This window comes from Parasteatoda tepidariorum, chromosome 1 (genome assembly GCF_982258835.1).
Source record: "Parasteatoda tepidariorum strain Cologne lab strain chromosome 1, Ptep-v5.0, whole genome shotgun sequence".
NCBI classification, from domain to species: domain Eukaryota; kingdom Metazoa; phylum Arthropoda; class Arachnida; order Araneae; family Theridiidae; genus Parasteatoda; species Parasteatoda tepidariorum.
In genome coordinates, this window is record NC_141755.1 from 31,479,949 (window position 1) to 31,499,050 (window position 19,102).

Below are 19,102 nucleotides of genomic sequence, written 5' to 3' on the forward strand. Positions count from 1 at the left end.
TTAAATTGCTGTATTTATCACAAGAATTGTGTACTGTGTGATAATAATAAAAATGAATTTATGCTACTCATTTTAATAATTCTACACTAATTACTAGAATTTTTTTACACAATTCTATCAATTTTTTGTGGTAATCTTTTAATGCCATATTTTGTTACACTTATTTTAGTCTGTAAGAGTTAACAACATATATCATCCTTTTTTTTTACGATAGAAAAGAAGTTAAATAAAAAAAAAAAAATCTATTTTGGACCTTAGTGTTGACGCATACATTTTTGTTAAGATAGGCGGGCATCTGTCTGGGATCACAATTCACGACTTTTTTTTTTTTTTTAACTTTGTCGGGGGAGACTTGCTTACTGACTCATTCATAAATCCAAGATAATGGACTAACTGTGAATTGAGATAGTGACTGCAAAGGGTTGGTATTGGTTTGTATTTGCATTAAAACAATAAAAGCACGAAACAACTTTTAACCTAATTAGCTTATTTAAGGGGAACACAACTGTAAAAATTAAAATACAATCCCTTAGGGTTTTATTTTAATTTATAATTAATTTATAGTATTATAATAAAATTAAAATTTGTAAATTATCTACATATGGCTTTTAAATTTATTTCTTGCATTTCTTATCGTATGTTATGATAAGTCGATAGGTGATAAGTTATAATTTAATCTTAAAGTAATGGAGAGGAAATTACATTATAAAAAAGTAATTTTTTGTTCATTTCCCTGTGGTGTAATTACATGAACTGAAAATTACATATAATTTCACCTATATAACAACAAGTTCTAAAAAATGGTTACGCTGCACACCTGTATTAAAACAAAGGTTTTGTAATTTATCCAAACTAGTGGTCTGCGCCCCCTGCTCGCTAAAAGCTTTAAAAAAAAAAAAAAATTACATCTTTTTAGTAAATATTAAGTCATTAAAATAAATTTGAATTCAAATAAATGACATGTAATTCGTTAAACCTATTAGAAATGTGCTATAGTATAATTCGTGATATAAATCAAAAATCGTCAAATAAATTCGTAATATATAAATTCGTGAAAAAAACAGCTTTCGACAAAATACTAAAATAGAGATCTATCGACAGAGACTACTCACTTCTGCCTAGCTTAATAGTATGAGATTGCCGCAGCTGATGCTCTCTGGTTATTTCAGTTTCCGTTTTTAAAAGTGCTATATGTTGAGCCACCTCAGCTAGATTTGGCATGTGATATTTTTAGCAGCAATCATAGGTCGATTCGCCGTGTAAGAGAAATAGTAACGTAAACAAAACAAAGCAAACGTTGCCACCGGTGGAAAAGAAATACAGCCAAAATTTGGGAGCCACGTAAGAGAATTATATATATTAGATATAGTGTATAATGTTTTTTTTTTCGTATTCTTTCTTTATTGTTATGGCCGTTTTTGGATGTGCAATATTTTAGTAATCGCATGGTTTTATCCAACAAAAATGTGTAAAAATAGTTTTTTCTTCCTTTCGCATGCATGTAACGTGTAAATCGTTAAAAACCTTTATACCATGTTATCGTGATAATCATGACAAATATTATTGAAGGAAATATCTTGAAATGTTTGATTTTAGTAAATTTTAATGTAGTTTATGAACATCAAATTACTATAGTTCATCAGATAAAGATATTTTTTGTATAGAAAAACATGACGTGAACTTAAATTTTATTTATTCAGCCGCTACAGAATTCATTGAAACGAAACGAAACGCACCTCATTTTTGTTATTGGGGAGATGTAAATAAAAGATTGAGTGTTGTTTCATTCATTTATATTTTGATTCGCTAATAAGATGCAGTTACGTAAACTGTATTGAGAACACGCAATTGGACGACCTTTGAGAATTATTTTTGGAGTATTCACTGTATTATTCACGATTTTCTTATTTATAGAATTATTTTAATTTTTTTCCGTTTAGAAAGCTATTATGTTTTGCAACAAGACTTTTGATAATTGCAATTCTGCAGGTGTCGTTAAAATAAACAACTCATTAAATGAGTGTTTACCGTTCTTTTTAGTAACTGATATTTTTAAATAAATAATCATTAAAAACTGTAGCAGTAAGATATTACCTGATTAAAAACTTCATTTGCTTCAAAAATATATAAATAGGAAATACAGTTTCAAGTGCTCAAAAACAGGCGCCCAGTTTCAAGACTTGCCAGACGTGAATTAGAAGAAACCAAAGTGATTTGAAACATCAAACGTAAAGTTACCAACGAAAAATGGAAAAATATAGGTGAGAAACAAAACAAGAAAAACCACAGTAGCTGAGAGAGGAAAAAGATGAAAAACCTCAGTGATTGAGAAGGGTAAATCAGGGTAAACGCGCTATGGAGAAGTGATGAGGAACTATTGTCGTTAACAAGTAAATCAGTATTCATAAAAAGAAAAAAAAAATCCCGTTCTATTGGCCAGGATTTTCGTTTTATTCATATGAATGTTGATTCCCTTATTATCAACGTTAGTTTCTACCATCTCTCCAAAGCGCGTAGAAATGCATTTTACCCTGATCTGCCTCTCTTGGTTACTGTGGTTTGTCTACTGCTGTTTCTTGCTTTTATTTTTCCATTTTATGTTGGTAATTTTTCGTTTTATATTTCAAATCTTTTGTTATTCTCACCTCACGTCTGGCAAGTCTTGGAAATGGGCGTCTGAAACTCTTAAAGCATATCAACTGTTATTTCCTATTTATATATTTTTGAAGCGAATAAAGTTTTTAATCAGGTAAAGAATCTATATGTATTTTTATCTTTTTGCAAACAAGAGAACCTTGATTAGTTAAATATCAAATTATGTAAATATGCCCACTTAAGGAAGCAAAAATTGTGTACTTTAATAAAAGTTTCTTCGCAACCTAGACAAAAATTGCTCTGCTATGTACGTCACATTTTTGATCACTTTTGCTATTAAAAGTATGAGGTAGAGATTCTAGCTACGTTTTATGACTCCATTAATTTAAAATATGTTATTCAGCAGGTCAAATAAACTTAAACACTGTATAAAAAAAATGTATATACATATTTAAGAGAAAATATTTTGTTAAATGGATCCGACAACCCTAAAGTGAAAGTGTTAGTTATTTTTACTGATACGAGTTTTCTAAATAAATTTTAGGAATTGCTTGGCTTACAGATTAAAATATATTACAGTTTAAAGGAATTTTATTAATAAATCGTTAAGACATATAAAAATATGTAACGATCAAAAAAAATATCCCTCGTATCTCAATAAATGCTAACAGAAAATTTTCATATTTTATCTTTAAACACACTATAAGAATGAAATTGACACAAAGATTGATATAACTTAAGCAATCTTTGAGAAATTTTTTGTTAAAAATGGACGAAGTTTTTTGTGAAAAAAATTTAAAAATTTATGTATAACTAGCAAACTTCATTTTTTTTGTAATTTTTATATCAAAGCTTTATTATTTTTATTTTTAAAAATCTTTACATTTAAAATAATTTCTGGGAAACAAAATAGAAAGCTAACCTAACTATATCATATGAACTGGTGAAAGATATAAGTTACTATTAAAAATTAAATTATACATACGTTAAATGTACTTAAAACTATGTAAAGAGAAAATAAATTTTTTTCTTTCCCCCAACCCCCCTCAAAAAAAATAGATAGCTTTTTTGGAATTATTCATTTATAAATTTACTTTAACAACCAAACAGTTCATTTAAGTAGACTTCTCGGCGAAAAATGCAGAATAATAAAAAATAAACACCGTTTTTGTTCTGTGTCTGCTTCAATTTATTTGTTGGCTGAATTTTGTGTTTGAGTTTCTCATTTTTAATTCAAAACGTCCTTTCAACGCTTGCACAAAAGGTTTTCAGCCCATATTTTCCCTTCAAATAATAACAAAATGTAATAAACTGACAACTAACAAGGCTAACGGAGAAAAGCATTTTCCTCGTTCATATGCAAGGTCACAAAAATCAATAATAGCCGTATTAATTATTCTATATTTAGTTCTTGAGCGTTGACAGTGTCATTTTCGCGCTTTTATTTATTTATATTTTACGTCGAGAACTCAAGTACTTATAAGTGAATAATTATTACTGCTTGTAATCAAGACTACTATTTCTTGACAAAATTAGTAGTGCTATCTTACGGAACTTAAAATATTTTTAATTGAATCTTAATTATATAAGTTAAGATTCAGTTAGTTCATCAAGCAGACGATATAAGAAACAGTGGAACTTTTGAATTAAGTGCGGGGCAATTTTACACCGTGAAGGGCCAGATGTGCAAAATAAAAAAATCGACAGCCGCTCGCTGAAAATTAGTCACCATTGCGGTATTTTTTTTAAAACTTTTACTTATTAGAGAAAAAAAACAGTCAAAATTTCTTTATTCTAACTTGCAGATTAGAACTTCTTTCTCTGCTTCGCGCAGCCGCACTTTTCCCGCGTTTACGTCATTGGATTTGACTTCCTGGCATGCTAATTATAAATTAGTAAGTTTTTATAAAAATTAAAATATTTTTTAAAAAAAATCGTTAAATTTTATACGGCTTTCGCGAAAATTAGGCGGCGACGAAAGATTCGGAACTAGATTTAAGAGTCAATCAAATGTTAGCTGGAAATTTTGAATTGAGATTTTTTGTTCTCAGAAAGTGTTTTCTTCTTATCTAAGTCTGGTGAAGGGCTTTTTAGGACTCAATTTCAATGATTTGAGGGGGTAACCTCAAATGTGCTAATTAATAAGGGCAGACATATTTTAAGTTACAAAATCAGACACCAAAACGTACTTTCTCTGAATATTCATACCTTTTTTTCCCCCCGATGGATTCGGATTTCTGACCCTCAAAGTATAAGGGATAACCGTTACCTAGAAAATATGATCCCCATAGTTTGGTCATAAAAGTAGTCGAATATTAGAATCCCTTAATGCTAATTTTACTTTGTGCCCATTTTACTATAACTGAGAAGTTTTTAAGCGAATTGGAATTTTTTCACACAATTATAAAATACGCTTATCCAAAAATATTTATATGAAAAATATAACTTGATAAATATTTTTATTTATTATTTTAATAAATAATAGTAGAAAACATTTTGAATTTTTAGGTATACACTCTTTTCTTCTTCTTCATAAGCGCAACAGCCTTTCACAGGCCAAGGCTGACTCGCAGATTTTCCTCCATCTGGCCCTGTCCGGTGCGACGGCCCGCCATTGGTTGACTCCCAATAGCTTGAGGTCCTTTTCAACGTCGTCTATCCATCTTGTAGGTGGTCGTCCCCTACGTCTCGTCCCTTCAATTGTGGAAAAAGTCACTTTTTTGGCAGGGACGGCATCAGAATTTCTGAAGAGGTGGGCCAGCCACCTAATGCGTGATGCTTTAATAGTTCTCACAATGTCGGTCCCACCGAATTTGTCATATTTTTTGTAAATTTCGTGGTTGTAAAGAATTCTCCATACGTTATTCTCTTGAAGAGATCCAAAGATTTTCCTCAAAATTTTTCTTTCAAAAATTAGCAGTTTTTCCTCCTCTGTTTTGCTTAGGGTCCAGCACTCACTTCCATACGTAGCTATAGGCCTGATTAAAGTTTTGTAGATGTTTAACTTTGTCTTCACACTGATGAACTTGTATTTCAGTTGGTTTCTGAGGCCGTAGAAACTTCTGTTAGCCATGGAAATTCTGTTATTTATTTCGATTTTCAGGTTGTTGTGGCTAGAGATCAAGGTTCCTAGGTACTTGCATCATTTTAAAAAAGACAATTTTAAGTAACAAAATACTATAACTATACTATTAACTTTTAAGTTTGAGCCAAATCGGGCAAGTAGTTCCTGAAGTATCAAATTTTAAAAATACAACCTTTTTTCAAAGAAGTATCAAATTTTAAAAATACAACTTTTTTTCAAGAATTGATTTCTTAGGAACTGTTCGACCATTTTCGTTCAAATTTTGTATTTTTCTATTTAAAATTGTCTTCTTTAAAATGATGAAAAATTTTGTGTGCCTTAAAATTCAAAATTCGTAATAAAATAATAAAATTCAAAGTAAAATAATAAAGCGTAATAAATTTTTATATATTGTATTGTATTTTTATAGAAATATTTTTGGATCAGCAAATTTTATAACTGCGCTATTTGTTTTTAATTCGCTTAAAATTTTTTACAAGATTTTGTGAAATACGCAAAAAGTAAAAATTAACATTGAAGTGTTTATTAAACTTAGAACTGCTGTCCACATTAAACTAATGGGTCCATATTTCCCAGATTACGGCTATTAACTATATTTTGGAGGCAGAAATCTGAATCTGATAAAAAAAAAGAGAATTTGTTTATTAAAAAAAAGTACATTTTTGCGTTTGATTTCGTAACTAAAAATATCGTCTGCACTAATTAATTAGCATATTATAGTTCACCCCCTCGAAACTTCACGATCGAGTCCTATAACGTGAAGGGCAGTTCATTAGATCAAAAGTTATTCAGGGTGGTTCGTTTTTTATTTTGCTCACTGTACAATAAGTGTACTGTGGACTATGAAGGGAGATGTAATGTAAAAGATTTTCGGAAAGTAGTCGATTTTTTCCCCTTTCAAATTTCAAAATAGAGTAGCCCTTATATACTTCCTAATAAACGGAACATTTCTTCATTATCGTTATTCGCAACTCCTCTCATGAGTATCACTATGACTAATGACCTATTTTTTATTATTTGTGTATGTAGCAGTTACTCATTTTAAAATTAAATAGTTTTTTTTATTGGGAATCTTTTCCGTGAAATTCCCGCCTAACGCAATACATCTGTGTTCCATAGATTTACTCTAATTGGGTTTTTTTTTCCTTCATCGAAATTTCCTTTTATTTATTTTTTTTTCTTTTCGGAAACGAACTTTCCGCCTCAGTTGATCGCTGTTCAATTTACAGTAACACTGTCAAGCTTAGGATCTGACACTGCTAACGTTATTTCAGTATAAGCTTGTTAGATTTCAAATAAAAATTATATTACAGGTGCTCTCTGAATGTCATTTTTTCCATATACTTTTTGAATATTTGTCGATCTAAAATAAATTGATATCCCGCACACAGTACATGAGATACGGTTATTTAATTTCGAAATTTAGAGATGAAAAAAATAAATAAATAAGCGAATGATATAACGACATTTTACGTTTTATTTACTGATTTCATGAATATCCCGAGAAAACTCGGCTATGTATATATTGCAAATATTTATTATCCCGAGAAAACTCGGGTATGTATATATTGCAAATATTTATCATTCCGAGAAAACTCGGGTATGTATGTGTTGCAAATATTTATTATCCCGAGAAAACTCGGGTATGTATACATTGCAAATATTTATTATTCCGAGAAAACTCGGGTATGTATACATTGCAAAGGGGCCGTTCAAAAAGTACGTACATCCCGAAGGGGGGGGAGGGGATTTGCTATTATGTACGGTTTTGTACGATGGGGAGGGGGGGAGGTATTATACAAAGTACGTACTTTATAAACATACACCAAATTTAAATTTGACTCTATCCTACACCCTCCTTAAGTAAATATTTAATTTTATTTAAAACATAATTATTTTAATTTTTATGAAAAAGGGGGGTAGACTAATAAAATGTACGTACTCTAAGGGGGGGGGGAGTAAGACCTTATGTACGGTAATGTACGAAGGGGGGGGAGGGGTATAAAATTTCTCCATTTTTGTGTACGTACTTTTTGAACGGCCCCAAATATTTATTATCCCGAGAAAACTCGGGCGTAGAAGAATTTGTCAGAACGTTTTGCTTTATCACGTTTTTGGAAGCAAAAAAATAATCTGCTGAGATAGGAAGTGTGCAAAGTTTTGTTTGGGAGTTTAGCTGCTGGATTGTGGGACTGCACACGTGTTTTGTGCGGTTGTATATACCAGGAATAACCAAGCTCCTTGATAGTCGAACCATTTTTCAAAATGTGAAATTTTTCGCTAGCCGCAATTAAATACGTAATTAAAAAGTAGACAAAAAAAGTAGTAAAAATTTATTTTTTGCAGAAATTATATTTATTGAAAACATATAAATAAAAGTACAAAATATGTGTATTTAATTTAAATATTAAAAATTAAACATATTTATTTAAATTTTCTTGATAATTCTTTAAAATTTGATGAATAATTGGTGACAGCACTTCTCAGTAATTCTTTGAGATGCTGGTTAGTTAATACTGATCGGTGTTTGGATTTCACGAATTTTAAAGTGGAATAAAATGATTCACATAAGTACGTTGTTCCGAATATTGAAATAATTCGACAAGCAGCCTTTTTTTTAATTCAGGATACTTCGATTCTGGTACAAATTTCCTAAATTCAGTAATCGACGTCGACTTATATTTTAATTGTAGAGCTTGATCTTCTTGCATCTCTATTGAATTTAACTCTCCTGATGCTTTTTGGGTCATAATTATATTGGAAATGAAAAACTTACCTTGAATTATGCTAATTTCAAATGGATTCAGAAAAAAATCAAGAGACGATTTAAAATATTTCAAGTCTTGAAATCTACTTTGGAATTCTGTCGATATTCCTTCTAGTTTTTTTTATATCCTCGTTGAGTTTTTCTTGTTTGAACAAATTTTTTTAATTCGAGGAAAATGACAAAATGTTTTATTTTTAGTGTCGTTTTGAAAAAGTTGTAATTTAGTTTGAAAACTAAATATACACTGTGAGACGTGAGATATTATTTTATATTTCCTCTGCAATTGTAAATTCAGCGTTTGCAAATGTTCCATGATATCAGTTAAAAACATCCAAGTCTTGTAACCACTCGTCATCGTCTAACTCTGAACTCGGGTACATTTATCGAGAGCCACAAATAATCCATCAAAGAGCCGCGACTGCTTTTAATTTAGAACTAGTTTTGACATAGTTACTTATTTTCTTTATTAATCTAACTAATACCAATTGCATATTAAAAAATGCCGCTATTTTGAAATAAAATTCGTTTTATTCAATTTATATTGAAACTATTTTTTTTTGGTAATATTTCTGTTTGAGGTTTGAACAATCCCTCTTCACGTATCCTGCTTGGCTACGATCCTGTACATGGATAAAAAATAATATATATATACAGTACAGAACCCGTTATCCGGAAATCAGAAAACCAAAAAACCGGAACAAAATTCGATAAATTTTCCTGTCATTTTCAAAAAAAAATTTTTTTTCCTCATAAGATTTTAGGATTTTTTTTTCTATTTTGAAAGATGGTTACCTTACCATCGTTTTGGAAAGAATCATTAGTGTATTACTTCATCGTTTTTTCTTCTTTTTCAGATTATTTCAAATTTTTTTTTTTTTTTAGTTGGGTTTAACAATAAAAAAAACTGCTTTTTGTAGCGATTCAGAAAACCGGAAAAATCAGTTATCCGGAATAGCGACGGTCCCGATCGTTCCGGATAATCGGTTCCCTACTGTATATAGGCTGTATACATTATGTCTTAGTTCGTACTAATGAAAGACTATTCTTTGTTTAAAATACGTAAAAACATAGAACAATTGTAGCAGGTCTGCATCTCTAAAGCTTATTAATTGTCGACCATATCCTTTTGTGTCAGAAAAAAGATTTTATGTACGAAAATATTTTAAAAGTGATCTAGTGAAATATTTTCAAGGTAAAAGTCTCCACATTCTTCTGTCGGCTGGCTACAAGCCAACATCTTCAAACCGAACCTGACATCTATTATGAAGTCTGTACGCAGCTAATAGTCTTAGATCTTCAAATAGTTTCAAGTTTTAACTACGAAGTCTCTTTATTTTCCCCATTGTTTACTCGAATGCACTATCTTTCCGATTAAATGACTCGTAAAATTTTTATTCTGGGATAGTTTGAATGGTTTGAGAGAGCTTTCTTTTTTGCTATTTTGTATCAGATTTGATTTGAAACGGTGAAGCGTTTGAGTAAGACCGTTTTTTTTTTTAATGTCTTTCTTTTGTGACGCAAAAGCTTTTAACGATTGCGCTTCAGTTAACATCTGAATTTGACGTGAATGACATTTGTGGCAGGTGTGACAGATTTTATGGAGAAAATTATGTGACATATGCATGCTAGAAGAACGCAGAGAGATTGTTGTATTTCGATATTTTATTTACGGAAGTTAAAGAAAAATAACAGCAATTTTTGGAGATAGTTTTTTTCCCCGCTTTTAACGCCAAGTGTTTAAAATTTTAATGGGAAATCATTTTATTTATTTATCCTTTTCTTTCCTTTCTTTATTTGGGAATAATAATAACCGTAAATATACTAAACATATTTCCATTAGACTCGTAAGTCTCCGTGTTATTACTATAGTTGTAGAAAAAAGCAGTTTTTTCCCGAAAAAACCCAACCCATCGGTTTTTTTTCCGGGTAATCATTGGGTTTTTACAGGATTTTTTGTTTTTTTCCCTTCATTTTTTTTTAATTCTTTATTATAGTCTCAGAATATGTCTTGCTGTATCATAAATATCATTTATTTAATTTAATTTGTGTTGATTTAGTTATATTTCTGGTCTCTCATAAGGTCTGGGAAAATGGTATTTGAAATATATTTTTATAAATAATTTTCCTATTGATTTGTGATTCAAAAAATATATATATTGTATCTTGATATCAACAGTTTAAATTCAGGGGCGGATCCAGAAATTTTTCCTGGGGGGGGGGACTCAGATTCCCCCCTCCCTCCACAATTTTTTTTATAAATTTTTTTTTTTTAAGCATTTAAAAAGAAAACTGGGGTTTTTAATGTTAGTCTTCTTATTTATTTTTTTCATAATGAGCAGTAGAACAATACATAAATAATTCAAGTATTCAAAATCTTTAAATAATTAAATGTAATGCGTTTTTTAGAAACTTTGGCAAATCTGTCAATTAATTTTTCAACATCTAAATCAATTTCTCGAAGTATGTTTAATAATGCGAGTCCATTTAATCGTTCTTGATTTTGAGTTGCTCTAAGCCAAGTTTTGAGACGTCAAAGAGTTGAAAAGGAACGTTCTGCTGTTGCTGCACTAACTGGCAGAGTTATTAAAATTCTCACCAACATATTGATTGAAAAAAAAAATCTATTTTTCCGACCTACTTAGGTGTATATGCCCCCTTAAATAATTTTTAAAATATTTTATTTATTTTGTAAACTATTAAAAAAAATCATTATTTTTTTAAATTTTTTTTTTTTTTTGGGGGGGGGGTCATGACCCCTATGACCCCCCCCCTCCCCGCTGGATCCGCCACTGTTTCAATTATATTGTGAATTACTCTCTCAAGATTTTGAGAGAATACCTTAATACATTATTTACAATTTCTATTTATACGTGTTTTTAAGAAGGTTAATTAAAAAATTTAAAGCACAATAGAATATAGAAGTAGTGGAAATATAAATATTTCAACATATGCAATAATTTTTTTTTCCTATTATAAACTTAATGTCAATAATGATTTGTTAATAATAAAATGCAATTGTGAAAAAAACCCGCTGGGGTTTTTTTCTAGGGCTTTTTCATTTCGGTTTTTTTTTGTGTTTGTTAAAATCATAACAACCCTAGGTATTACCATCTTCACAGTGGAATATTTTAAGGTTCTATAAGGGAAAAAATATGTTGAATAATTTTTCAAATATACTCAGTTTTCCATGTTTAAGAATACATGTTATGGTTGAGATAGTTTTAGTCTGTTGTGGTTGTGTTATATTATGTTTATGATATAGGTACGCCTTTAAGTAAGGCTGGTCTACGTTGGCAACTTTGAAGTACGAATACTATTTAAGTTTCACTTATTAAGTCTTCATTAAGGACACTCCAGTTGCGGAAAAACTGAGCATACTTAGTTATTTTTTCTTTTACAGCAAGACAATGGAATAAATTTGAATTCCGTAAAAATTTCTTTATGATGCAAATAGTATACGGTAAAAATTACTTTTTTCAAAATCTACATAAAGCAAAATGGAGCTTGTACAGCTTTTCTTCGATTAAGTTTTTTTTATTATTTATTTGTTTTGATGAGTGCTTGCTTGACAGAATCCACCAGCAAATGTCATTTTAAGTACAGATTAAATTTTTTTCTCCAATTATATATTGTACGAATAGCTACAAAAGTACGTCAAGATTTTACTGTTCAATTATAGGCTTAAAATAACATTTTATTTTATAAATGTTTTTCCTTTAGCGCTAGGGCTATTACAATGCCCATTCAAAATTAATTCTTATATTACCTGCGATTGATGTTTTAAATATTTTTCTCCTTCGAATGGTTGGATTACACCTAACCTTTGGCTATTTTTATCCTTTGATTACGTCTTGGGATTTGGATTAAAACCAATAGGCGTTTTATAAACCTTGATAGAGTTTATAGGGGAAAATAAAACGAGGAATGTTTGAATTGTTAAAAAGCCTCAGTCATTTCTCTGCAAGTTTCCTACATGTAGCATGTTTTACCCGTAATTTTTATTCAATATTGACAAATCATTATTCAGTGGTAGGAAAATGTAAACAACTTGTGATAATGGTTTTATTATGTATTTAAAATTATCGTTGTGCCGTTATTATTGTTATGTCCTAAAATTCCTTTTTTTCTTTCCTTCGTTGACATTAGAGCACGTAGACTATCCAAACATAAACAACTTTCTTCCATTTTTAATTTGTGTCTACTGACAAATTGTTTTTAATGAGTTGAGAAAAAAAAAGAAGTTCCGTTGTCATGATAATTCATTTAATAAATCGTATATAATAAGTGAAGATAAACTAGAAGTATTATTTTTGTAATGAAATCTTTATTATTTTTAAAAAAACGTATGCATTAGACGTGAAACCTTTTACGTGTTTGTTAGTATCCGTTGCATGTGTTGAGATTCGTATGATAAAGACCTAATTTGGGAACCCAAACAAAAGCGTACATCCCGGTTTCTGCGGCGGCGTTTAAATTGTGCCACGGTCAGTTGGCCGTCATCCAAAGGTTAATGGTAGCTGATTCAGTCAAACGTTTGAGAGTGTTTATCTGGAATGTATCTTTAACAAAAGAACATATTGTGCTGGAAAGGTTCAGCGACCACGTTGGGAATCGTGTTAAAATTTAGATTTTCCTAGCACAAATTTAAATATATACTTCATGACAACTGGGTTATTAAATGTGAAATAAATACTTACCTTTTCTGCTGATTGTATTAAGAATGCTAAATAATTTACTATTTATTTAATTATTTTAAAAATGTAAGAAATTTAGAGCTGCTTATAAATTATTTTTTTTTAAATTACAAAACCGTTTGTACTTTAAACTGTATAATGATATTAACACTGTATTTCTACTGTTTCTACCGTTCTGCCAGTAGGTATCTATTTTAGAGATTGCAGAATCATCCAAATTAAAACATTTGTTTAAAACGGAAAGCTTTCGAATTTTAAGGGGGAAACGAATTTTTTAAAAGACAATTTGACAGTAGACACTTTGTAGAACATTTTGTTAAAAGTAATTGTGTTAGTTGAGTGATTGAAAAGTTAGGTTGCCAAAAACTCTTTTCTTTATTTTTTTCTTCCTTTTTTTAATTTTTACCGTACTGTTTGGCGCAGCATGTCCTCATTTGGACCTTGTGCCACTAAACCTTACATTTATTCAATCAATCAATCCTTTTTTTAAATAAAATAATTGAAACTGGGATTTTGTAAGTTGAGGAAAACTCCATGGTAATTGTTTTTTTAAAAATATTCCCACGGCTAAACTTAGCACTATTTCTAGTGTTATTTAAACACTATTTATAGAGTTTACATTTGAACATATAATGCATGGTAAATATATATATTCTTGTTTTTGGTCATTTTTTGTAAAGTTTATATTTATTTTTCTCACTTTTATCGTATAATATTCAATAAAATCTGAATTTAGTTCTTTTGTTTTCTTTTTTATAATGTTAGTGCAAACTATAATTTTCATTGCGACATGTGTTTTAGAAACAACCAAATTTAAAACCATATCTACATTTTAAATCTCTTTTTCTCTTGGTGTAAATAATCCATGTGTTATTAAAAATTGAAATTATGATATAAGTTTTTCTTCTTTCCCCCTCTTCATTTGAGCCTTAAACATTTACTCTCTTTGGCACCATTTTCATCTAAAACCTTCTTAGCTCAAACATTTTCATCTAAAATCATAAATAAGAAGAAAAAAAAAATTAGGTTTAATATGCTAAACATTTTAAAGCAAAGTAGTTCCCTCGGAAAGTAATAATTTTTAAAAAAATTATTTTCGTAGTGTCTGAATTTCATTTTTATATTTTTCATTAATTATTCAGTCACTTTGTTTCCTATGCTATGGAAATTACATCAATAATATACAGTAATAATCTGTTAAGTTTTTAAGTAATTCTAACCGAAAGTGTATAAGTTAGATCCTTTTTACTAATTAGTAGACACACACTTTTAGTTTCATCACAAAATTTCTATTTTAATTGGATTTGCTGTTATTTGCTGGCCGTAATATATTGTTAAAGATGAAAATCCTTGTCTAAATTAAGTTTATAAAGTACACACATTAGGAGACGTAAATGACTTAAACGAGGAAAAAGCAAAACAGACATCAAAATGTGTTGAATTACTTATGGGGGAACTAGGAGATCCGTTCTGATGAAAAAAAATATCAAAATAAATTTAGCTTTATCTTTTTATGACCCTTTTTCATCTTTTCTCATTAGAAAAACATTCCCTTTTTTAAACAATCTGTGCAGTGTCATAGTAAGAAATTTTTCAGAAGAAGAACGCTAAAAACATCAAAATTTTATGTACAATTATTTATTTTTGTTAAATATAACATGCTAAAATGTTACAGAAACTAGCTGTATCTATCTGTATTTGGTTTAAAATTCTTTGAATTATAACCACTTAAGTGTTAAGTTCCTTCGATTTATTTGTAATTCATAACATTATTTAATGCTATATAAATAAAAACAGTTATTACAAAATATATTTACATTGGTACTTTTCATTTACTTCGCACTAGAGCTGCCCAATGTGCTATTGGCGTCGGTCAGGGAATCATCCCAGAGGATGATCCAGAGACAACATACATACGTCACATTCCATTTTACCGGGGCACATTCATGCACTAACCATCCATCCGCAGATCGTAATTTGCACCTGAACTTGAACATGAACATGATATATATTCTGTATTCAATTTTACTTCGTTGAAACTTTCAAAATATATTTACAAAAATTAAGAAATTTTAATTAAAAAGGGCAAAATTGATTAATAAGTTTACTTAAAAAAAAAAAAAAGGAGAAAAAAAACTAGTGGAGATGTTCTTTCTTGTATCTTTTCCACTACACACTGAATCTCAGGTGTTGCCCTTAAATTTTTTAAAGTTAAAGTTTAATTCTACGCAATGTTTTTGATATTTTCTGTTGTTTAGTTATATGTATTGTTTCTCATTATGGATGGAAAATTTTGCTTCATCTTTGCATTTGTAAACTTAGACAAATTTAAAAAATGTTTTGATGTGCTCCCTGTAAATATGTTAATTTTTTTTTAAATATAAAATGTGGCTTCTTAGCTTTTTGAAGCAATGAATTCAATTACAATTATTTTTCCTTATAGGCTACCAAATTTCTGTGATATTAAAAATGAAGTTGATAGCCAAAGTGTGCAAGCCAACAAAGACATGCCCAATGTTATTATTAGAACTGATGATGTACCCTCCTTGCAAGAAGAAGTAAGTATCTAAATTCTTTCATTGCTAAATGATATCATAATAAATTATTTTTAATATTTTATTATTTTATATTTTGCAACATTGAAAAATATTGTGATTTTTTTCCCTATATTATCTTCGCCATAAAAAAACAATTATACAATAAATGTCTGCCCTCTTGTCTTTAAAAATCATACTACTGCATCATCTATATTCATCTTTATTTTTTAACATTTCAAATGTTGAACCCTTGGATAATATTGTACTAAAATTTTTGCTATGCCCTTATCCCCTTTGAATAACGTAGGAAAAATTTCTCATTCCTTTTTTACATGCAGAGAACTCTTCTGCTTAAAGTTCAGAAAAATCCAACTTTAACAACTGTTTTTCAATACTCAGTCGCCAAGGAAAATATAAAAGCCACATTTTAAGGGCACTTGAAGCAATGCGATGACTTTAAACTATTTATATGATCTTTCCATAAAGAATTATCTGGGCTTTAGAACAGACAAAAAATTATTAAACTTAAAAAGGTATTAAACTTTTTTAAAAATCCCAATTTGGCGACTTTCTCTACCTAGATGAAAATTATCAAAATCATTGCCATATTCTTAGTTTTTGGAAACTTTTATAAGCCCAGGTGATGCAACATTGGAATAGGTTTTTAAATATTAAAAAATTAGACTACAAACACTTTTCATTTTCACAAAACTGTGCTTTTTCTCCATATTGACGTTTTGCACCATTTTCAAAATAAGTGTAGACAGCACTGACTTTAGAAAGGCTAAACTTGACCTAATAGGCAGAAGTAGCAGTTGTAAACTCACAGCAGTTATAAAAGTAGCATATTATTCTCAAAAAAAGCATCATTTCATATCACGACAGAGCCTTTGAAAAACAGCCTTAATGCTCAGAGGATTAATGTTAATTATTCTTGTTTTTATTTGAATTTTTTGAAAAATAGTCATTTTTATAATATTGCTGAATTCAATAATTTAATAGTTTTATTGATTTATTATTTTTTTAAAAAAAGATTTTCTTATAAAGCAAGATTATATTTATATTGGATTAAAATTTATTTTTCAGGAAATACATCAGCAGCAATCAGTAGTAAATGTTCAAAGGCCAAATGTAGAATATGTAAATAAAGTAGATACCAAGGTAAATAGCAATTAATTTTTTTAAAGATAATGTTCAGAATTGTATGTAATCCATTAAAGGCATTTATATTTTACATATTGCAAATGACTTTTACTTTAGCCATTATACAAATTCGATTTAGTCCTATCTTTTACATTTATTTATTTATTTTAAGTACTTATTGTAAAATTAATTTTCAAATTTGTTCTACTCAGAAAGTTAAACTATGAGGTTTTTTAAATTGAAATATTTAAAATGAATGTTTTGAAACATTTAATATTTGAGGCTTAAAATGTAAGTAAAAATGACCAAGTTTTAAATAATCTGTTCTATATTCTTTATAATTTATTGATATGGGAAATAAAAATATATGGTATAGAAAGGGAATATAGTATAGGTAATATAGTGTAGAAAGGGAATCTTGAGCAGAATTTAACATTATTATTTTAATCAAAAATGTAATTGCTAATATAATGAATAATTCTGATAAATTCCAAAAATTCAGTTCCAAGTAATGGATATTTGGCTGAATATTCATTATTTGGCCTAAGTTGCTAATTTGGTATGTCACCTCATGATTTTAAACCGTAAAAGTAGATCTAGTCTAGCTAGTCCTTTTAGTTATTTTATTTTTTTAGATGAACTTATTTATTATTGCGCCTCATTAGTTTCAAGACTTGCAACATTTGATGTATGTTTTTCTTTTTTAGAATATTGTGAATAATAATGATGTAAACAAGTTAGAATCTCCTAAAAGTCTTTCAAAAGAAAATCATCCAGAGTAAGTAGCTATTTTTTTACTTGAAGTTAAAAAATTTTTTTAAATAATCTATAAAAAAAAATTACTCTAATTATATAAATGCAAAGAAAGTTTTAATACTAAATAGTCAAATGTTTTAAAACTAATGCTGTTGAAAATGAAATTGTATATTTTTGTATGTAAGCACAGTTGTTTTGCGTATAAATTGAGAGTATGTTTTATTGCTTAAAAATTTATATAATATTTAAGACTTGTATGTAAGTTAAAAACAAACTGGAATTGTATTAATGGTTCTGCATCAACATTGTATAAGAAGCATTTAATGTTAAAAAAAAAAAAAAAAATTTACAAACTGAAATTTTGTTCTCCTTTTCAGAGAAATTATAACAAATTTAGACAGTAGTAGGCATGAGGAAATTAGTAAAAAAGATGAATCACTATTAAGGCAAGAAAGTCCTTCTCTAACTGTGGATTCATCGTCTGACCAGTAAGTTGAATTTTTATCAATTCATATAATTATTTAAAACTGTTTTGAAAATAACATAATAACAATAATATAATAACAATTAAAATGACATAAAATTTTATTAAGTGAATTAACAAATCGCATACTAAATATAGCTGCTACTAAAAGTGCATATTGAATTCTCAGTTCAGGGTTTTGCATATTCTCTTGAATTTCCATATTTTTAAATGTAAAAATTTATTTCAGTATCACAAATACTCAACACCTTGAAAAGTCTACAAAACATTCCGACAGTGTTTTACCTCCTGCAACTGAAGAACCAGAAAAAATAATTGGGCAACCTGAAGTAGAAAAATCTATTCCTAAAACAGATTCTATTGAGCCAAAAATCCTACCTAGGCCTGCTTCCCCGGTAAATGTTAAGCCCGTTAAAACTGTTATGGATGATAATTTACAACATCACCATCCTCACTACGATGGAATGCCCTCTTTTGATGAATGGAAGAAAATGATGCTCGCAGAACAAGAGAAAGGAGGTACGTTACTCAATTTTATTTGTTATTATTATTTTTTATAATTTGTTTATATATAAATAAATGTTAATGTGTTTTTTTTAAAGTTTTTTTTTATCATTCAATGACAAACTCTACTTCTTGGTGCCAAGAATGCCAGTATGCAATTCATTTTGATTAACCCACTGAGCACCTTCAGTCCTTTAACAGGTCTCCAAGGTTTTCAATATTTAGGTAAGGATCAAAAAATTCGAGTTGCTTGGCTAATATCCTTTCTGCTACCACAGGACCATAGAAATAAAGTGGTGTGGATGTCATGTCTGCCACCAAAGGACCACAAACAGATGGGTTACAGTTACAGTTCACACAACAGCAAAATAAAGGACTGGAAGAGAAATATCCGTGACTGAGACTATATTTTAACCTGTGCCTACTCGCTCAATGTTCGTCATAGTAACAACAAAACCAGCATGTGAGCTTTTTATTTATAGTTAGCGATGGTAATATTCACACCAATGGTAAGAATTACAGAAGTTAATAATGCGT

The 19,102-nt window shown here is 29.2% G+C and overlaps 1 protein-coding gene across 2 annotated transcripts in view; it reads left to right on the forward strand.

Annotated features, from left to right (window-relative positions):
* LOC107439624 (SUN domain-containing ossification factor) overlaps positions 1-19,102 on the forward strand; it is a 57,094-nt gene that overhangs the window by 21,047 nt on the left and 16,945 nt on the right. For both annotated transcript variants that reach the window (XM_087161313.1, XM_087161308.1), the window contains exons 2-6: positions 15,585-15,699; positions 16,765-16,839; positions 17,529-17,599; positions 17,955-18,065; positions 18,291-18,580. In XM_087161313.1, the coding sequence (XP_087017439.1) occupies positions 15,585-15,699; positions 16,765-16,839; positions 17,529-17,599; positions 17,955-18,065; positions 18,291-18,580 (662 nt within the window). The remainder of the gene's footprint in view (positions 1-15,584; positions 15,700-16,764; positions 16,840-17,528; positions 17,600-17,954; positions 18,066-18,290; positions 18,581-19,102) is intronic.